This window comes from Arvicanthis niloticus, chromosome 13 (assembly GCF_011762505.2).
Source record: "Arvicanthis niloticus isolate mArvNil1 chromosome 13, mArvNil1.pat.X, whole genome shotgun sequence".
Taxonomy (NCBI): Eukaryota; Metazoa; Chordata; class Mammalia; order Rodentia; family Muridae; genus Arvicanthis; species Arvicanthis niloticus.
In genome coordinates this window covers 57,940,915-57,959,465 of record NC_047670.1, presented here as the reverse complement: position 1 = coordinate 57,959,465, position 18,551 = coordinate 57,940,915, and the positions used below count along the sequence as shown (strand labels likewise).

Genomic DNA, 18,551 nt, shown 5'->3' with positions numbered 1-18,551 from the left:
GGAACTGGACTCAGTACGTTTGGAGACTTGCTCAGGAAGGAACGACCGGTTCATAGGCTTGAAATGGGGGAGGGCAGGTCTGTGGCCTGAAAGTGTTGTTGGCAATACGCCCCAGGCGCGATTAGAGCCCTGGCCAGCACAATCAGCTCCTGCAGGCTCCCAGGACCGAAGGTTCAAGATTTGAGAGCCCATCATGGGGCGACATCTTGTTCTCTTTACTGGGACAAAACAGGCCCAGAAGCCACAAGCTACCTCCCGAAGCCACACAGAGGCGCCACAGTAGCTAGTCTCGCTGAGCCTCTTCCGTGCAGAGCCGTCAGCCACTCAGAACGCACTCCCACCTTCACAAGCGGAAGTGGGCGGGGATAGTGGAAGACCACGCCCCTATCCGCCCACCTCCGCGCTCCTGACTGGCTCCGCAAGGCGTCCCCGCCTCCGAGGTGTTGCGGCTGGGGCGGGTTGTTGGGGGAGCGGCCGACTGAGTAGCGGGTGTAGAACGGTGCAGCCACTGTCTTCTTCGCCACCATGGGGGCCCAGCTGAGCACGGTAGGCGGCATGGGCCTGGGGTCTCTAGGCTTGCACCGTGGGGACACGTTACGATCCGGGTCGCCCAGCACTCATTTCCGAGCACCGCGCCCCACCCAACCTCTTGCGGACCGTGACTCACGCCCTGGCTAGTGGCCGCTCCACTCCGGCCCTGCCTCAGGCCAGAGGGGCCCGAGCGCGGGGTGGACATTGAGGACCCTGTTGGGTGTGCGCGAATGTGACAGGGAATGAGTGACGTGTGGGCCCGCGTGAGTGGGCGTGACTTGTGACTGTGAGAAAGTTGAAGTGCCTGAGCCCGTGGGAATGTGAAACGTGTGCGGGTTTTGTAAATGTGAACGTGAAGCGTGACTGTAGGTGCAGAGGTGTGTGCGTGGAGGACCCGATAGTGGTGTGTGTGAGAATGAGGGTGTGGTTGTGAAGGCACGCCGGCGTGAATAGTGGACACGTGTGAGCTGGCAGGAAGAGTTCTTTGGGGTGTGTGTGTGTATGGGAGAAGTGTGTGGGATGTCCCTACAGGGGTTGGCTGCATCATCTTGCCATAAACATGGCAGTAGTTGGCCAAGATCTTTCCAGCTGTCACCCAGAAAGCCCTGACCATTCCTGTTACTCACAGAGCTGCGCTGTCCCTGAAGTGTCACTTAGACTTGGCCAGCAGCCCAGGGCACTGAGGATGCTGGGACCTTCTAACATCTATAAATCTGCTCTCTCACTGTTACTCTGGATCGACCAAGGCCCCTTCTACAATCCTGGAGCCCACTCTCCCGATTTCCTTTCTGTTGTTGTTTTGTTTTGTTTCTCAATGTAGCTCTGGAATGCACTCTGTAGACCAGGCTGCCCCCAAACTCACAGAGATCCACCTGCCTCTGCCTCTCCAGTGCTGGATTAAAGGTGTGGGCCACCACTGCCCGGCTTCTCCCTGATTTCTTAAGAGCATCCATGTGAACTGTGCCCAGTTCCAGTTACACAAACATACCCTTGAGGGTATGTGCCCAGCTCTTTGGGTATCACAGGATTAGGCCAGCACCTGTCTTGGAGGGTGCCCTCTTCTCTGCAAGATCCAGGGCTCCTCGTGAAGACAGTCAGCTGGCTTCTTGGCATGGCATTTGCTCTTGAGAGAGATGGACCATCTAAGGAGCAGCCAGGCCCAAGGCAAATCCCAGAGTGGCAGAACCCCATAATGACATTCTGAGCAGTTTTCCCAGAGACTGCTCATGGTCCCCTGCCTTCCCCTACTTTCCAGGCTCTCCTCACCTGCTGGACCATGTTGGTGGTACCCCAGCACCTGGCTTTTCCATCAGTTCATAATAAGTCAACAGTAGTTCCTTGCAGGCAGCAGAACTCTGTATAATTATCAGGAGGCCCCACCATGGCCTCACCTGTCCAAGGGTTGCTTTGTATTGTCTTTGACTTATGGGACTGACTGGGGTCTTACAGTCCTCTGTGCCCACAGTACATATCAGACCTGGAAGCCCGTGTGCTCTGTGTGTGACTGTTAGGCATCGGGTGTACCAGATGTCTTATCTGGGCCATGCAGGCCCTGTGGGAGGCCTTCTGCATATATTGGGGGCCCCAACCCTGAGGATGGCACTTGAGTCTGCTGTCCACCTGGAAAACGTTGCAGGCTTGGCCCGCTGCTCTGGACTGCCTCTCTGCCTGTTTGTGAGTTCCAGAAAGCCCTTGACAGAAACCATTCCTCTTGCAGAGTGTATAAGGCCTTCCCAATAGCTTCTGGTAACTCTGGGCCTGGTTGGTGTCTTAGAATCCTCAGAGAGTGGCTCAGTTATCCACCTGTTTCTCCTCCAGAGCTCCCTTCCCCCATTGTCTGGAGCCCAGCCCAGAGCCCCCCTGTTTCAGGACTTCCTCCATATACTCCCATTTCCTCCCTCTTAGAACAAGATCCCGGGAGGGCTGTGGTCACTTGATCCTGGCAGGACAGCAGGATAGTGGGTGGTGGGCAGGTAAGCGAGCCTATGACTGGCTTGTCTAAGCCCCAGGTCAGGGAACTGGCACCTGGAGGGAGGCGGGGGTTGATCTCTCCCTACCTTTCCTATCCAGCCTGGGCAGAGTGGATTCCAGGGTTTTAGAGGGGAAATGCCAGAATGAGAAGCCCAGGCAGGGTATCCCATGGGTGAAGAACAGGCTGTGATCCCTTGGCTATAGAGAGTGAGCTCGGGGCTCCCTCCTGGAACTCAATTTTTTTCCCCCTCTTTGCTGTCAGAGCAAGGAAAGGAGGAGGTAGTTTCCTTGGTACAGTGGAATGTGGCCTGCAGGGTCAAGGTCTGGGAAGCAGCTGCCCTCAAGGACTTAAAACTGGTTGGGGTAAGGGTACGTGTGTGTCGGGAATGTGGGGGTGTGTGTGCACAGCTGAGGAGGAGCTGGGCAGGGACTTGGCCTCGGCCATCTACCTCCTGTTTACTCGGCTCCTGCTGCTGGGACTAGGGTGGTGTCGTGGAGGGATGGAGGACAGCCTTTTTACCCCATGCCAGTGAGGACAATACAGTCAGTTCCCTGGTGAGTGAGTCTAGTGGGCCTCTAACATTGGGAGACCAGACCTATGCTCTGCTGCTCCTGCCTTGGTGCAGCTCCCCTGAGACTGGGTCTGTCTCCCCTCTAGTTTGAGCACCTTGGACACAGGGTTTAGGCTTTGGCCACACACACACACACACACACACACACACACACACACACACACACACACACACAGAACACCTGCTAAGGTTGTTGACTGAATGAATGACAGCTAGGATGGCTTGTCACAGCTGCCTTTCTAGATAGGAATTTTCAATATAGAAAAGGTTCACTTCTCCCCTCTCAGTGTCCTGACATGTCCCTGGGCTCAGGCTTGTCACCAAAGCCTCTTACCTGAATTGGGAGTGACAGCAGCACCTCCCAGATGCAGCCTGAGGGTTGAGGTAAGAGGGCAGTGCTTATTGGGAGCAGCCAGGAGCCAGTTCTTGGCTCGTTAAGCCTGTGCCTTCTGAACATGTCCCAATGCCAGGGACAGGTGGCATGACTCCCTCCGCAGCCTGTGCTGTGCCTAAGGTTCGTAAGAAGAATAGGCTAGGATGAGCCCTTCCCTCATCAGGGAGCAGTCTTGGCGTTTGCCCTGTTTTTGGAAACTTACACATAACATAAGAAGTCAGAGAGTCATGAGGGATCAGGAGAGAGGGGTGTTGTCCTTGTGGTATGTCCACAGATATTTACAGAGTACTTCCTGCGCCGAGAGCTGGCATAGTGGTGACTAGGCAACCGTAAGTTACCCAGAGACAGGAGAGGGGGCCTATTCTGAGCCCAGGCCTGGTATGCTGGCATGGGGACCCCAGCCTATGATCAGGGACCCACCCAAAGGCCTGGCACTGGTGGATTTAGGGTGAGTAAGGGTTGCAGGCTGGTCCACACTTGGCCACCTACATGTTGGGCCTCTCCAAGCCTCCTTTGTTAAATGGGGATGTAGGGACAGCTATGTTGACTTCTGTATTAGTTATGACCAAAGGCAACTTGGGGAAGAGTTTGTTTTAGTCTACACTTCCAGACGACTAGAGTCTATCATGGCAGGGAAGGCTTGGCAGAGGAAGCAGGAAGCTGAGGGATCACATCTCAGCTACATATAGGAAGCAGAGATAGTTTGTCTCCAGTGAGGTACTTCCTCCAGTAAGGCTGGACTTCTAAAGATTCTAGGACCTCACTAAACACCATGTACTGGGGACCAAATGTTCAAATCTACAAGCTATGGGGTATGTTCCTCATTCAAAAACAGGAACCCACTGTGGAGGGTCAGGAACTAATCCAGGTATGTGACAGGTCCTGGGAAGCCAGCTGCAGGCTCAGGGGACTCCAGCTAGTGAGCCTGTGTAGTCAAACAGTCCTGCTGGGCGAGATACAACAGGGTACACTGAGCATGGACCCAGCTGGTCAGAGTCATGGGTGCCCATTCCTAGGGCTCCCAACAGTGGTGGTTTCTGGATGTGGTTTTGTTCCCTGCCATGGAATTTTCTGTAGCAGAAAAAAAAACACCAGAACGGCCCTCAGGCCCAGAAAGCTTACAGAGAAGCCAAGGCTGTAAAAAGTCACCAAGGCCCTGGTTAGCTACCCATGGCTCCTCAGGGAAGATTTAACATTTGGGTTGGGTTCTGAAGGATTCACAGTCATCTGCTGGTTGGATGCATCTAGAGGCAGGGCATGGGGCAGAAAGAAAAGTGTGCAGAGGCCAAAGCAAGGTAAGTTGTTGTGGAGGGAGCAGGGAGAGGGGTCCGTGTTGAAGTCACAGATCGGGTGTGTTGAAGGCTGGTGGGTGGGATCCTCACTCGCATTGGATGGAGGTAGTGGAGCAGCTTGTTGGTTTGGGAAGCAGGGCTTGGAAATATGCTTCCTCCTTCCAAGGGGAATAGTATCTGGCTACTGACTCTGATGGGACACATTAGGACCTGTCCCCAGAGGTGGCTCAGAAACTGCAAGATGGGACTGAAATGTCCTGAATTCAAATCGCAGTCACATTCATGTTTGGTTTTGTCACCTTGGCCAGTCACTTGTTTACCCTGAGAAAGCACATGAGAATCTGGTGATAAGAATGAGGTCCTGGGACTTTGGTGTGGCTTGGGGCAGGGCAATTCCCTCTAGCCTGCTCTTCTGTGGCTTGGAGTAGCCAAGGTCCCAGGAACACAAGGCCTTGTCCTTGGAGTGGTACCAGCTCAAGGTTTATGGCTGGCGTTTGCTCTCTGCATGGCCTTTGGAAGCCCCATCACTTCTGTCTCCAGAGCCCTAGGGAACCCTTTCTGAATTCTGAGCTGGGCCTCAAACCTGGGTTTCTTTGAGCTTAAACTCCATGGTGTTAACTTGATCTTTTGGTGAGCCTTGCAACTGCGCTGGCATGGTGCTGGACACAGTGTCGCGCATTAAATGGGTGTGGTCCTGATATAAGTGTTATGGACCCGGCAACTGGCTCTTTGTGAACTCAGGGGTAACACACCAGGGGCCTGTGTGGCGAGGCCTTGGCTGGGAGAGAGGCAGTTCATTCTGGGCCCAACAAAGGGCCCTTGGCTGCTGGGGCTGCTTGAACCTGCAGGGCCGGTTTGGGGGTGAGGAGTGTGTGTGGCTGCTTGATGGTCCCTCCACTTCTCAGGTTGCACACCCCTCTGGGGATTGGGGGGGGGGGGCTCCCAGCTTAGCTTACTGCTCCCTGGGAGAGTTCCTCACGATGAGCCTCACATTGCTTTTGCTCAGACAGAGTGCCCTCAGAAACTACTGGGAGGTGGGGAGTCCTGGCAGGGCTTTGAGAGAGGGGGACAGTGGGGGAGCACTTCCTCACTCCCTTGGCTTCTGACAGAAATAACCAGAAAGGAAAGATGTTTGCCTGTGATCTCGCTCTGTCATGGCGTGATGTCAGTCTGTCATGGCAGAGGCAGGCATGGCAGTGAAAGTAGAAGCCTGTTGGCTAAGGCTGTTCACATTCCTGCTAACCAGGGAGCAGAGAACGGGCAGGAGCCAGATCCAGCCACTCGCTTCTTTCAGCTAAGCCAGCTTCCCAAAACAGTAGCCCAGGGCTACTCAGCCAGTGGGGAGCAGTGCCCAGCCAGTGCTGAAGGCAGCCCAGCACCCAGGGAGAGAGGGTCATTATTTATGGGAGTGACTCAACTTACCCAACCTCACTGCTTGTTTCCATGGCTCTGGGTAGAAGCAAGGAGGAAAAAGTATGGAAGCCCTAGGAAGCTGGTGCAGACACGCTTGGAGCCCTGTGCTCAGGGCAGTGGCCCTTAGGAAACTGGATCATAGACTCTTGGAGCCCTGTGGTCAGTGGAGGGCTCTTTAGGTCGCTCCTGAGCCTGGCTGAGACCTGGAACTTGGGCCTGGGATTTGACTCCATCCATAAGGTACTTGCTCAGCATGCATGGCGCACATGCCTGTCATGTCTACACTTGGGAGCCGGAGGATCAGAAGTTCAAGGTTTTTCAAAACTTTCCCCAGGGTGCTGGGCTCAGAGGACTGAGTGGAGTAGCAAATGTTGTGAGTCTGGTTTTGGTAGTTTCTCCTCGACAAGGCTGGTGGGAGATGGTCACCGGAGGAATGGCCCAGGGATGCTGGGGAAGGTGTAAGGAAGGGGCAGGACCCTGTGCTGACCTTGGGCCCTGCTCTGTCCTTGCAGTTGAGCCGCGTGGTACTCTCACCTGTCTGGTTCGTCTATAGTCTCTTCATGAAGCTGTTTCAGCGCTCCTTACCAGCCATCACCCTCGAGAACCCTGACATCAAGTACCCTCTGCGGCTCATCGACAAGGAGGTGAGTGCCCTGCTCCATCCCCAGCATCCCCATGGCTCCCAGGTACCTATGCTGCCCCTCCACGACCCTCTCCCCCCATGTTGCAACCTGCAGGTGGAGAGAGCAAGGCCATAGAGAAGTGACAGAGGCATCTCTGTGGTGTAAATTCTCCCTCGGGAGATAGATAGAAACAAACACCTGCTCTCTCAGATACTGTGCAATGACAGGCCAAACTACCATTCCTCCAAAAGCCACACTGGGGACCCAGTGGTTTTATTGAGCTTACTTACAAAGCATGGATGACTGTGGGTGACCTCAAAGCAACCATGCCAGCAAAAAGCCTCACCCTGACATGGATGATGAATTTCCCCACATGCCCCCTGAGTTAACCCTCTCTTGTCTGTACACTATAGTACCTTCAGGGACCCCAAGGCCAGGTCAGTTAGGGCAGAATCACATAGCTGTCTAGAAGGTGCAGGAGATAGTGGCTGGAACATCAGGTGAGAGTCCAATGACCCTCCCCAGACCGTCCTTCTATGAGGGAAAGCAGCTACAGGCCCTGTCTGGAGGATGGAGCGTGTCTTGCAAGTAGTCACACCTGCTTGATGAAAATGATAACTGTTATACTGGAGGGTAGCATAACACCCCATGACAGTCTCCCACCGTGTTCACTGTCCCATGGAGTATCAGAATTGGAGAGGCCCTTTGGGACTTTGGGGTATACATCCCCCACTTAGCCTGGGTCTCAGTGTAAGAGGTTGAGCACACTGCCATTTGGAGATAAGAGCTCATCCCATCCCCTGCCCGCTGTGGTAGATACAGTCATGCCTTTGTCAGCCTGGATGTCTTCCTCTGCTCGACTCTGTGAAATAAGTCTACCCCAGGCCAGTTCCTGCCAGGACCAGGGCTAGACTTCCCTCTGGCTCAGCTGCTCTCCCTCCCTTTCCTCAGCCCCTCCCTGCTCTATTCCTGGCTTCCCCTAGTTGCTTCCAGAGGGGTGTGGCAGGAAAAGGGAGTCAGGGAGCAGAGTCAGAGCCCAGAGTAGTAGAGACTTGGCTTCAGGCCCCAGGGTCCAGGTCTCCACTCTGTGTATATGTGTGACCATGGGATTAACCTTCTCATAGGGAGCTGAAGGGACTCATGTATATACGTCTGTGATATTCTCAGAGCTGTAGAGGAGACAGAAGGGGAAAGTTCAAAATAAAAAAATAAGCCCTCTCCCAATGTAGCTTCTCAGTAAGCCTTATATATGTAGACATATGTGTGGTTTTTTCCTTACCAAAATGGAGTTCTCGTGGGTTTTGTGGTTGTTGTCTCTCTCTCTGTCTGTCTCTCTCTCTCTCTCTCTCTCTCTCTCTCTCTCTCTCTCTCTCTCTCTCATTTTTTTGGTAGCCCAGGCTGTCCTAGAACTCACTCTGTAGACTAGGCTAGGCCCTGAACTCAGAGATCCTCAGTGCTGGGATTAGAGGCTCCTTGAGCCACCAGCATCATGCAAACCTTATTGTTTGTCAGGTTTCTGGCTTGTTGTGTGTTGTGGAGGATGGGGCCCAGGGCTCCGCCCCTCATCCTCAGCCACGTAACCTGGTTTTGTTTTTAATTTTTCTATTTTTTTCCCTTCTCTATACTGTCATTTAATTCTTAAAGTGGCATGACTTGTGTGTCACTGTCAAGTTCTGCTTGTGCAGTGGGGCCTCTCCTCCCTGCCCGAGGCTGGCCCAGCCCTGCAGCGAGTTATTTTGGAAACCTGAAGCCTGGTTTCAGTTTATTCATACAATGCAGATGGATTTTCATGAACCCAAAGCAGCCTTGATTTTTTTTTTCTTTTTCTTTTTTTTTTTTTTTTTGCTTGTTTTCGTGACTGTTTAGTGTCTTTTAAAAGGACATGAGACCACACACTGGGAACTCTCCTATCCCCATTGAATGAGCCCATGAACCCATGGCATTTCTGGAGTTCAATTTTTTCTCCTCCCCTTCTACAGCAGTCAGTAGTGGGACCTGCTTTGTGGCCCTGCCAAGCTGCTCTGCAGAGGTTGTCTTAGTAGTTAGTTATCACTACTTCCTCAAAAAAACAAAAAAAAAACAAAAAAACAAAAAAACAAAAACAAAACAAAACAAAACAAAAAAAACCTAAAGGGTGGTGTCTGTTCTTGGCTCTTTGGCCCAGTCAATAGCGCTGGACTCTGCCCAAGTCAGGATGAGGCCACATTTGGCCCAGTCCAAAGGTTCTGGGAGGCAGTGTGGCCACAATTTGCTTCGTATGGTACCCTCTTGGGCTTCTGCAAATGCTTCCCCTGCTCAAATGTGCAGGGATGGATGTTTCTCCTACCAGACGGCCTCCTTGTGCTAACTTCCTCCTGAGGTGCAAGGCCTTCTTCCTCAGACTGAGCTAAGTTAGGGAAGCATGCATCATATCCCCGGGTGTCAGAGCTGGGTCTGTCTGTGGACACTAGCTCGTGTGAGTATGGTCCTGCAGCTGCTGGCTCTTCCCACAGCCGGTTGGGTGCCAGGAGTAAGGTCCAGAGTCAGCTCTGACATAACCCACCAGCAGATTTTTTGACTCTCCTATGGTGGCCTCAGGGCTGTTTCTCAGGCTCCTAAGCAGCCTCTGACCATCCTTGAAGGGGAAGTAGCCACCACAGCCTATGGAGAATGGTGACCTGGCTTTGGGCTCTTGACTATGGCCAACCCCAGGACCTCCCAGGCAGTGGAAGTTGCTATGGTCCCTCGCCCTACACAGTCACAGCCATTCACTTGTTGTGGGTTTTTGGCTTCAGTGACTTCTAGAATTTTCTACTGCCAGGCTTGGTACTTGTGGATGTCTCGGCTCTGCTCCTTTTCTAGCCCAATCATAAGTTGCTCCTGTCACCCTAGGCCCCAGTTCCAGCAGAGAGTTGATATGGATTTTCTGGGTTGTCTGGTGTTCTCCCTTTGGGACCATGTGTACACTTTGACCACCCTGTTATGTGGCCCTCTCTGGGCCAGTAAGAGCAGAGGCCCACTGAACATGCACCTGACCCCCCTCCCCCACCCCATGTGTGTGTGCTGGTGACATCAGTGTCACTGTGAGGCTGGGGGCTCTGTGGTCCAGCAGCTCTGCCTCTCTGCAGATCATCAGCCATGACACTCGGCGCTTCCGATTCGCCCTCCCTTCGCCCCAGCACATCCTGGGCCTTCCTGTCGGTGAGTCTGCTTAGTCCCTCTCCTCCCTAGAGTCAAGAGTGGGGGGAAGGGCAGTCCCTGGCCTTGCAGAATGGGCCTGTGTCCTCAACAGTGGCACCAGCACGGGTGTAGAGACCCCCGAGGCGGGGCACTGAGAGTCCCTCATGATGTGAGAGGGAACAGTGGGAGCCAAGGCCAGGCTAGAGTTTGGAGGTGAGACAGGGCCCTGGGAAGATAAGCTCCTGGGGGCACAGTGCCTGCCCTCAAGTGACCGTCCTCTGTCTTGCAGGCCAGCACATCTACCTCTCGACTAGGATCGATGGCAACTTGGTCATTCGGCCCTACACCCCTGTGTCTAGCGATGATGACAAGGGCTTTGTGGACTTGGTGGTCAAGGTGGGGTCTCCATGGCATGGCTGCAAGGGTGGGGGATGTATGTGAGAACCTGCTTCCTACTAAGGTGACCGAGAAAGGGAGACCTGGAACAGAGTGGGTGTGGATCAGGTGCTGAGGGAGGAGAGAAACCCTCAGGGAGGGATGGAAACTGAGGGTCGGAAGTGTGGAGCAGGGTGGGGGTGGGATGGGGATGGGGCGGAGACATCCACCACGGGCCAGACAGATCGGGCCTTGTCTGTCCCAGTCAGCCTGGGGCATTGTCTAGAAACAAAGGACGTGGTCATGGACCAAGCATCTGTTTCATTTGGAATTATTGGTCAGAAAAAGAAGAGTATACTGAGAGGTAGGGAGTCCAGCAGGAGTGTGAGGGGTGTGGGGGAGGGGAAGGAGCGGGAGGGACAGAGAGAGAGAGAGAGAGAGAGAAACAGAGACAGAGACAGAGACAGATTGAGAGAGACAGGAGCCATAGATGATAGGCTCTCTGACTGGAGTCTCCATTAGCTGTTGACCCTGGCTAACGAGATAAAGACCTGCACTGGTGTCTCTGTGCCAGTGTTCTGCCCACCTCTTCCCTTCCCCATCCCTCAGACTCCTGCTTGTCTCCAAGGTCTAGCCTAGGGAAATGGCCCAGCCCTGGCAGGGACACTGCCGCTCCTCTGTCCCTATATTCTTAGGCCATGTCCCCATAGGCCTCCCCTATCCCAAGACAGTAATCCCACAGGGGCCTGGAAGGAAGAGGGATGTTTGTTGACTGCTGAGGCATGCGTGGGTGGGGGTGGGGTGGGGGGCAGGGCTGAGCTGAGGGCCCAGTGCAGGCAGATGTGGACATGAATCTCGGAGGCACTGCCTCAACCCTCGGACTAGTAGCCCTGTATGGCAGGTGGAAGGAAGCCTTACTTTTGTGAGGTGTGAGATGGGAGGCTTAGGTTAGGGTGAATGGGATCTTGGGGGAGGTGCTGGCTTCCCATGAGGCTTGGTGCTCCAAGGCTGGCTGGCAACTGAGACACACCCACCTGGCTGGCAGGTTTACTTCAAGGACACCCATCCCAAGTTTCCAGCTGGAGGGAAAATGTCTCAGTACCTGGAGAACATGAATATTGGAGACACCATTGAATTCCGGGGCCCCAACGGGCTACTTGTCTACCAGGGCAAAGGTAACTGGAGCAGGCAACCCTGGGGACTTGACAGGACTCTGGGAACTGGAAAGCTGTGGGTACTGTGTCCAGGGTTGGGCTGGAGGGGGACAGGTGGTGCTGTCTCCTACCTTGGTTGTTGACTGTTTAGAGGATAAGTGGCCAGCACAGGGGCTGTCCCTGGCTGTGCTAAGGGGCCAGGGTCATTTGCAGGCCACCTTGCTTTGTTTACTCAGTGTCCCCAAACAAGTCAGCCAACGCCTGAGTAGGCATCCTCCGCTGTGTCCACCTGTGTTAACTCTTTTCCATTAGAGGGCTTATGTGAGCAGATGCCTGTCTTCACTCCAGCTGGTTAGGGCTAGGTGGTGTTTTTCCCGCCCTGGACCCCACAGGGTTCAGCTGCTCCCTCCTCCTCTTCCCAGGGAAGTTCGCCATCCGGGCAGACAAGAAGTCCAACCCTGTTGTCAGGACGGTCAAGTCTGTAGGCATGATTGCAGGAGGGACAGGTAAGGGTTGGAACCCAAGCTGAGCCGTGGTGGGTCAGGATGTAGGGGTGGGAGGAGGCATATGGTAGGAGGGAGGTCTGAGGCCAGGCCTGGGTGTCCCACACGTCTTCTTGCTTGGGTGTCTGGTGCGCTCCGGCAGGCACCTACTCAGTGTACATGGGTCCTGTTTTACAGGCATCACCCCAATGCTGCAGGTGATCAGAGCTGTCATGAAGGACCCAGATGACCACACTGTGTGCTATCTGCTCTTTGCCAACCAGGTTGGTGAACTGTCCCCAGAACGTGCAGGCTTGGGACTTGGCCAGGACCTGGGCAAGAGTCTGAACGGCTCTGCAGAGATGCCAAGGATGTCTGGAATGAGGGGCATCGCAAACATTCTGGCAGCAGCAGGTGTGGGTGGCTGCTGCAGAGGGAGCACGGGTCCTCTTCCTGTTCCACTCCTTCCACACTTGGTGTTCCACACTTGGTGCAGCCTTCACCTCCGGCAGACTGAGGACTCTGGTACACTGGCCTGGGCAGAGACAGAAGTGAGGTGTCTAGGACACAAGCCCTGGCAGTGTCCTGAGCACAGCTGAAGCCTGGCTTTTGTGAGCTGCTGTGAGGCCTAAGGATGAGTGGCCTGCCCCTTCTGCTCTGCATTTCTCACAGGGAGAACAGGCCAGTGTAGCAAGACTGTCTCGAGAGCCTTCTCTGGTCCTATGCGTTGAGTCTGAATATGCAGTAATGAGATGTCTCTGGGGAGACCAAGCCAGGTCCTACATGTCCAAGCAGTGTAGAGGCCAGACCCTGGCACTTTGTGCTTCTCAGATATGATTCAGGTCATCTTGTCTCAGGGTCTGTGTGGTCCAGCTCTACACTGCCTATGTGTGAGGAGGCACAATAGCCCAGGGAAAGGGCTTGGTCCCTGCATAGCCGTAGGAAACACCGTGATGTCCACACAGGAGCCTTGGCTAGGCCTAGGGGAAAGAAAGAGAGACAGAGAAAGAGAGGGAGGGAGGGAGGGAGGGGAGAAGGGGAGAGAGAGAGAGAGAGAGAGAGAAAGAGAGAGAGAGAGATTAAGCTGGCGGTAAACTTACTGTAGTGGAGGCTAGTCCTGAGCTCAAGACCTTCCTGCCTCAGCCTCTGAATGCTGGGATTATAGGCACATGCTCATGCCCGGCCACAGACTCTATTTATAAGGAGTCTGCTGGCCAGCCGCTTTGAGGAGCTCTGTAGGCAAGGTGGCTGGAGAGAGCCACCGTGTCACTAGGACTCCAGTGAGCTTCAGCATCTGCCTCTGAGCTGCTGATCGTGGCCCACAGGGGCGTGTTGACTCACCCTTGGGTCTGTCCCCGAGTTAACTGTTGTGACTGGGTGGCCTGTCTCCTGCAGTCCGAGAAGGACATCTTGCTGCGGCCTGAGCTGGAGGAACTGAGGAATGAACATTCTGCTCGCTTCAAGCTCTGGTATACAGTGGACAAAGCCCCTGATGGTGAGCATGGGGAACCCCTGGTGGAGCAGGAGGCAGCCCTTAGCCCTTAGCCCTTAGCCCTCACCAGGCCAATTCAGTACTCATGGCCTGCTCATGGTTGTAGAGGAGTCAAACCTCAGAGAGGGAAGGCTCACGTCCCACAGCTAGGAAGCAGCAGAGCCAGGGTGGGGACCCCAGGCCTTGCTTCCCAGTCTCCCACACTGCCTTGGCTGGCAGAGAAGTCCTCATATCTCCTTGGGCCTGGCTTACTTTGGGGCAGGCCTTGGGGCAGTGCTGAGGGTTGGGGTAACTGTTTTGTATGTGTTTTTTCTGGTCACTCTGGGGAAGGGGCTGGGTTGTTCTGGTTGCCCTGACTCTGCCATACATCTGCCTAAGCGTCAGGCTAAGCTCACAGTGCTGTGGAGGGACCGTGATGGAGGAGGGACGAGGCCCGGAACTCCTGTGAGAGTGCTCTCTGGGAACTGAGCCATCCGTCCTTTTCCTGCTTTATATAAAATCAGGGTACTGAGAGATCAGCTGAGGGCTGGGGGCGGCTCAGTTTCTAGAATGCTCACTCCGCTTGTGTGAAGCCCCAGGCTGACCTACAGCGTAACCAAACTGGACATGGTGGCATATGCTTACAATCTCAGTATTCAGGAAAAGTGGGAGCAGGAGGATCAGAAGTTCAAGGTCATTCTCAACCACATAGCAAGCTCAAGGCCAGCCTTGACTACATGAGACCCTGTCCTCTTAAAACAACAACAAAACCCAACACTGTGTCCTCTTTGTTGTAAAGAAAATAGTCCCCACCCCTTCCCTGCATACTTGGAGACTGTTTCTAGTCACTCCGGGTAAAGAGGGCAAAGATATGGATTGTTTCTAGTCACCCCAGGTAGAGAGGGCATAGATAGGCTGTTTCTAGTCACCCCACATAGAAAGGCCAAAGATAGATCGATTGTATTTATCTTGGGTAGAGAGGACAAAGATAGAACAAAGGAATGATTCCTTCCAAGTCCACCTTGGTGCCCACGGAGTTTATTGGGGTTTCGGAGGAGCATGGCTGAGGGGGTCTCTTACTGGAACCCGGCAGCTCAAAAGTAGCGGCATCAGCAAGAAGCCCATCCCAGCATGGGCCCACTCAGGATGGTGGCATCCCAGGATCCTGCCGTGCAGCATGCAGGCAGCTCCACTGGCGAGTCTGCTCTTCCCACACACTTCACTGTCTTTGTAACCCCAGGGAGGCCCTGGTGAGTCCCAAATTTCTGGAGGTTTTTGGGCCTTGGCCTCCTCCCTTTCCCCCTTGGCAGGGAGGAGTTTCAGTGGGAGGGAAAAGCTATTCAACATGGCCAAGCCCTCCGAGTATGAGTCAGCGGGGCACTGGGTGTGGTGTCTGAAGGGCTGCTTTTCATCTAGTAAAGAAAGGGGTGGGAGGTGGGCTTGCCAGGGAGCAGCTATCTGGAGAATGACTGCCCTCCTGCAGGGGCAGGACCAGTGCTGCCCCTTTGTGGTGGTCTGTGGAAATGCAGACTGCCTCCTAGGCCTGGTTTCCCAGGGCTAGGGCAAGGTTTGGATATGCCTGGCCCGTCCCTTTATTTAGTCCCACCTTGGCCCACACGGAAGCAGCAACAGGCCTTTAAGACCCAGACACAAGGCCCACATATATGGCGAACACAAGGTTTCCCAGGGTCACCTTTGGGACCTGAGTAGCAAAACACCATCCAAAAAGGCCCAGTGAGCCTGGCCTGTGCACGTGTGTGCGCTGTCAGAATGTGCATGCTTAAGGCAGCTATCTGCAACACACCTTGTTCCAAAGGAATCCTAGGAAGCTGCAGTGATTGTGAGCTGAGTCATAGGGGCAAGTGGAAGTTAGGAATGGAAGAAAAACAAGGGCTGGCCCGAAATAGAATCAGGTTCACACAAAAACATGGTTGTGATGCCAGTCTGATACACGTGGGCCTTGTGTGTCACTCTGACATTCCTGGCAGCCAGGGTGCAAAGAGAAATGTGTTCCATTACTTAGCTCATGGCATCTGTGCACTGGAGGACATTACTGATCAAACACAGTGGATTCTTCCCAGTCCTAGGGCCTCCTGGGACTGTATTAGTTCCTCCTGTACCTGGGAACCCATGGAGGAGACACCACATAGGCAGTGCCTCCCTGTTGGCCAACACCTTTTAAAGAAATCACTAACGTTATTATTGTGTGCATGTTGGGGACTGCATTCCACAGCTCATGTGTGGGGGTTAGAGGACAAGTTGATGGAGTTGAATTTGGGTTGGCAGACTTGGCAGCAAGTGCCTTTAACCACGGAGCCATCTCCTTGGCCCTTGTGCCTTTTTAACCTTGAGCTTCTGTGTTGTTTCTGTTGGTGTTTAGAGCCTCAAGAACATTCTCTGGGTTGCAAAGGGCAGAGACAAGGCAGAGATAATCCTGAAGGGGTCTAGGAAGCAGCCTCAGTGGCAGGTGTCAGTGGCCCAGTGTTCCTCTCTCTGTTACTGCCTCTTCCTGTCGATCTCTGAACCCAAACTAGAGGATGGGCCCACTGGGCACAGCTTGGGGGCAGGGCTGGCCCAGGTACCCTCAGTTGGACTCAGAGGTGTCAGGATTGTTTCTCTGAGTAGCCAGAACCAGCCAGCCAGTCCTTAAAAGTCTACCAGAGCCCTCCCTAGCATCTGTGGGCTGCCTTTTCCATGCTACAGTGCCTGTTATGAGAACAGGAAATGGTGTGCTCACAGACCCAAGCAGGAGAGAGAGGGTAGCTGGACCTGGGTGGGGCAGATGCTGCCCTATGGTCCACGCCTAGAGTTTGAGTCTGTCCCAGCCTCACTGGTGTCAGATTCTGGACTGTCCTTGCATGCTGCTATTTCCAGGGGACCTAAAACTGTCCTTGAATTCACCTCCCTTGTCTCTCTCAAGTGCTGGGATTACACTCATGAGCCTGTAATCTTGCCTGGCTTGCTCATTGTTTACAGAGTAACAGTTTCACTTGTGAGTGAGAGTTTCACACCAGGGACCAGGATGCAGCTGTGAACAAGACCTATGGGCTGACTCTGTGGTAGCAGAAGAATCCGGCAGTGAGCTAAGCTGTAGCTGCAGTTCAAGGTGTAGCAAATGCCATTCTGACCAGCCTGGGCTGGAACCTCCTTAGGGAGACCAGCTGGTATGACCTTGAACAATTCTGGGTCCTCTGGGCCTTGGTTTCTGTAAAGTGAAATCCATATACCACACCATGGACGAGGTGGGGGAGGGGGGGAGACACTTATTTAGCATGCATGGGCTGAGTTCCATTTCCAACATTACAATACTGGATAATCCTATGGTAGTTGTAGGGGGGCCTATGGGGCAGGCTTTCAAGCTGTAAGGTGAGGGAGGGGAGCCATGAAGGCCTGTGTTGCAGTTGTAGGCTGTAGGAGGTAGTGGGGTTAGGGACCACAGCAGGATAGGTTTACTGAAAGGGAAGTAGAGCATCTGGGAGAGGACAGGACAGACAGGAGAATTGTGGGTCAGATGGGCAGGGGGTCAGGTGGGCTGTGGGTCAGATGGCCAGTGGGTCAGGTGGGCTGTGGGTCAGGTGGGCTGTGGGCCAGGTGGGCTGTGGGCCAGGTGGGCTGTGGGTCAGGTGGGTGGTGTATCAGATGGGCAGCGGGTCAGATGGGACCAGATCTCACTTCGATTCACCTGCTCTCTTGTTCTACAGCCTGGGACTATAGCCAGGGCTTCGTGAATGAGGAGATGATCAGGGACCACCTTCCACCTCCCGGGGAGGAGCCACTGATACTGATGTGTGGACCCCCACCGATGATTCAGTTTGCCTGTTTGCCAAACCTGGAGCGTGTGGGCCACCCCAAGGAGCGATGCTTCACCTTCTGATGGCTGGGCGCTGGCCACTCCCATGCCTGCTGCTCACGCACTCACCACAACCACCTGTCCACCCTTCCTTCCCCACCACTGTCCCTCACCCTGACATACACCAACATCCATGCTGGGGCCTGGGTTCAGCCTGGCCTGCCCAGCCCTGGTCATCCAGCTGTTCTGGCCCCTGAGGGGCCCCTTTGGGAGCAGGCCTGTATATCAGGTGGCTTCTGTTGACCACTCTCTCAATAGGCTTCTGTCTGGTACTAACTGGCCATTACCAGAGATATCCCATGACCACCCCCTTACACACACACACAGAGAGAGAGAGAGAGAGAGAGAGAGAGAGAGAGAGAGGAAGAAGGAGGAAGAGGAGGAGGAGGAGGAGGAGGAAGAGGAGGAGGAGGAGGAGGGAGAGAAAGAGAGAGAAAGGGGGAGAGAGAGAGAGAAGAAGCATGAGTGCGTGTGAGAGCGAGCTGTCAGTCCCATGTCTACCCGTTGCCACGGACCACAATCTATGGAAAGGAAACGAAATGAAAGGCAAACAGTAACCTACAGTCCTAGGAACCATGGCTGCCACCTAACCACCTACCTGCCTTAGGCCGTGGCCTAGCCTGTGCCCCTAAACACTACATTAAACAGTGACACCCAAAGGTTCTCTTAGGAGGGTGTCTGGCAGTGACAGGGCAACACCCACTTGCTGGCCAGGGGTCCCTTGGGGCAGCACGTGGACCCTTCCAAACCCCCTACACTGCCCTCCCTCCATGCAGCCTTGAGTGCCCTAAGTTGTCAGTCCAACAGAGTTTGGTAGACCTTGGGGTCCCTGGCTTGTTTCTCCATCCCAAACCTCCCTCCTGTCTGGTCCCCAGCCTCGGGGAGGTCCTGAGCAGTGCCTCTTGTCTTGGAGACAGACCCGGTGCCTGACACTGCCGGCAGCAGGCAGCAGGCAGCAGGTAGCTTCCTGCACACTGGCTTTTTTAGTCGTTTATGGGCAAAAAGAGTTAAAGTAAAACTTTGCAAATCCTGACTTTCTGGCGTCTCTCTGGGGATCACCAAGGAGGGGAGGAGGGCTGTGTAGGACAGACATGTATTTTGTTTCAGATATTGCCCATTCAGAGTTTGGGTAGTAGAGAACGCAGACAGCCCAGCCTCGTCCTGCCTGTCTGTCCTGACAGCCCTGTGGAGAAGGTGGGAGGCTGGTTTGTACTCTTCCCAGGTCACATGCTCGTGCGTCCCTGGGATGCCTCTGCGACTCCTC

The 18,551-nt window shown here is 54.2% G+C and overlaps 1 protein-coding gene across 2 annotated transcripts; it reads left to right on the top strand.

The window, feature by feature from the left end:
• Positions 1 to 388: 388 nt before the first annotated feature.
• Positions 389 to 18,320, top strand: Cyb5r3 (cytochrome b5 reductase 3). Of its 2 annotated transcripts, none has more exons than XM_034517010.2 (9): positions 389 to 546; positions 6,686 to 6,817; positions 9,904 to 9,976; positions 10,245 to 10,351; positions 11,376 to 11,505; positions 11,907 to 11,990; positions 12,165 to 12,250; positions 13,362 to 13,461; positions 17,139 to 18,320. In XM_034517010.2, the coding sequence occupies exons 1-9, from the start codon at positions 526 to 528 to the stop codon at positions 17,309 to 17,311; spliced, it is 906 nt and encodes a 301-aa protein (XP_034372901.1). In that variant the 5' UTR covers positions 389 to 525; the 3' UTR covers positions 17,312 to 18,320. The 2 variants fall into 2 exon arrangements, with proteins under 2 accessions (XP_034372901.1, XP_076767846.1); XM_076911731.1 differs by lacking the exon at positions 389 to 546 and adding an exon at positions 2,454 to 2,504.
• Positions 18,321 to 18,551: the final 231 nt, after the last annotated feature.

Bases quoted from the DNA above. Each gene is read 5' to 3' on its own strand.
- Cyb5r3 (XM_034517010.2), top strand. From the start codon at position 526: ATGGGGGCCCAGCTGAGCACG. The intron at 6,818-9,903 runs GTGAGTGCCCTG...GCCTCTCTGCAG, and splicing joins TGCGGCTCATCGACAAGGAG to ATCATCAGCCATGACACTCG. The intron at 11,506-11,906 runs GTAACTGGAGCA...TCCTCTTCCCAG, and splicing joins ACTTGTCTACCAGGGCAAAG to GGAAGTTCGCCATCCGGGCA.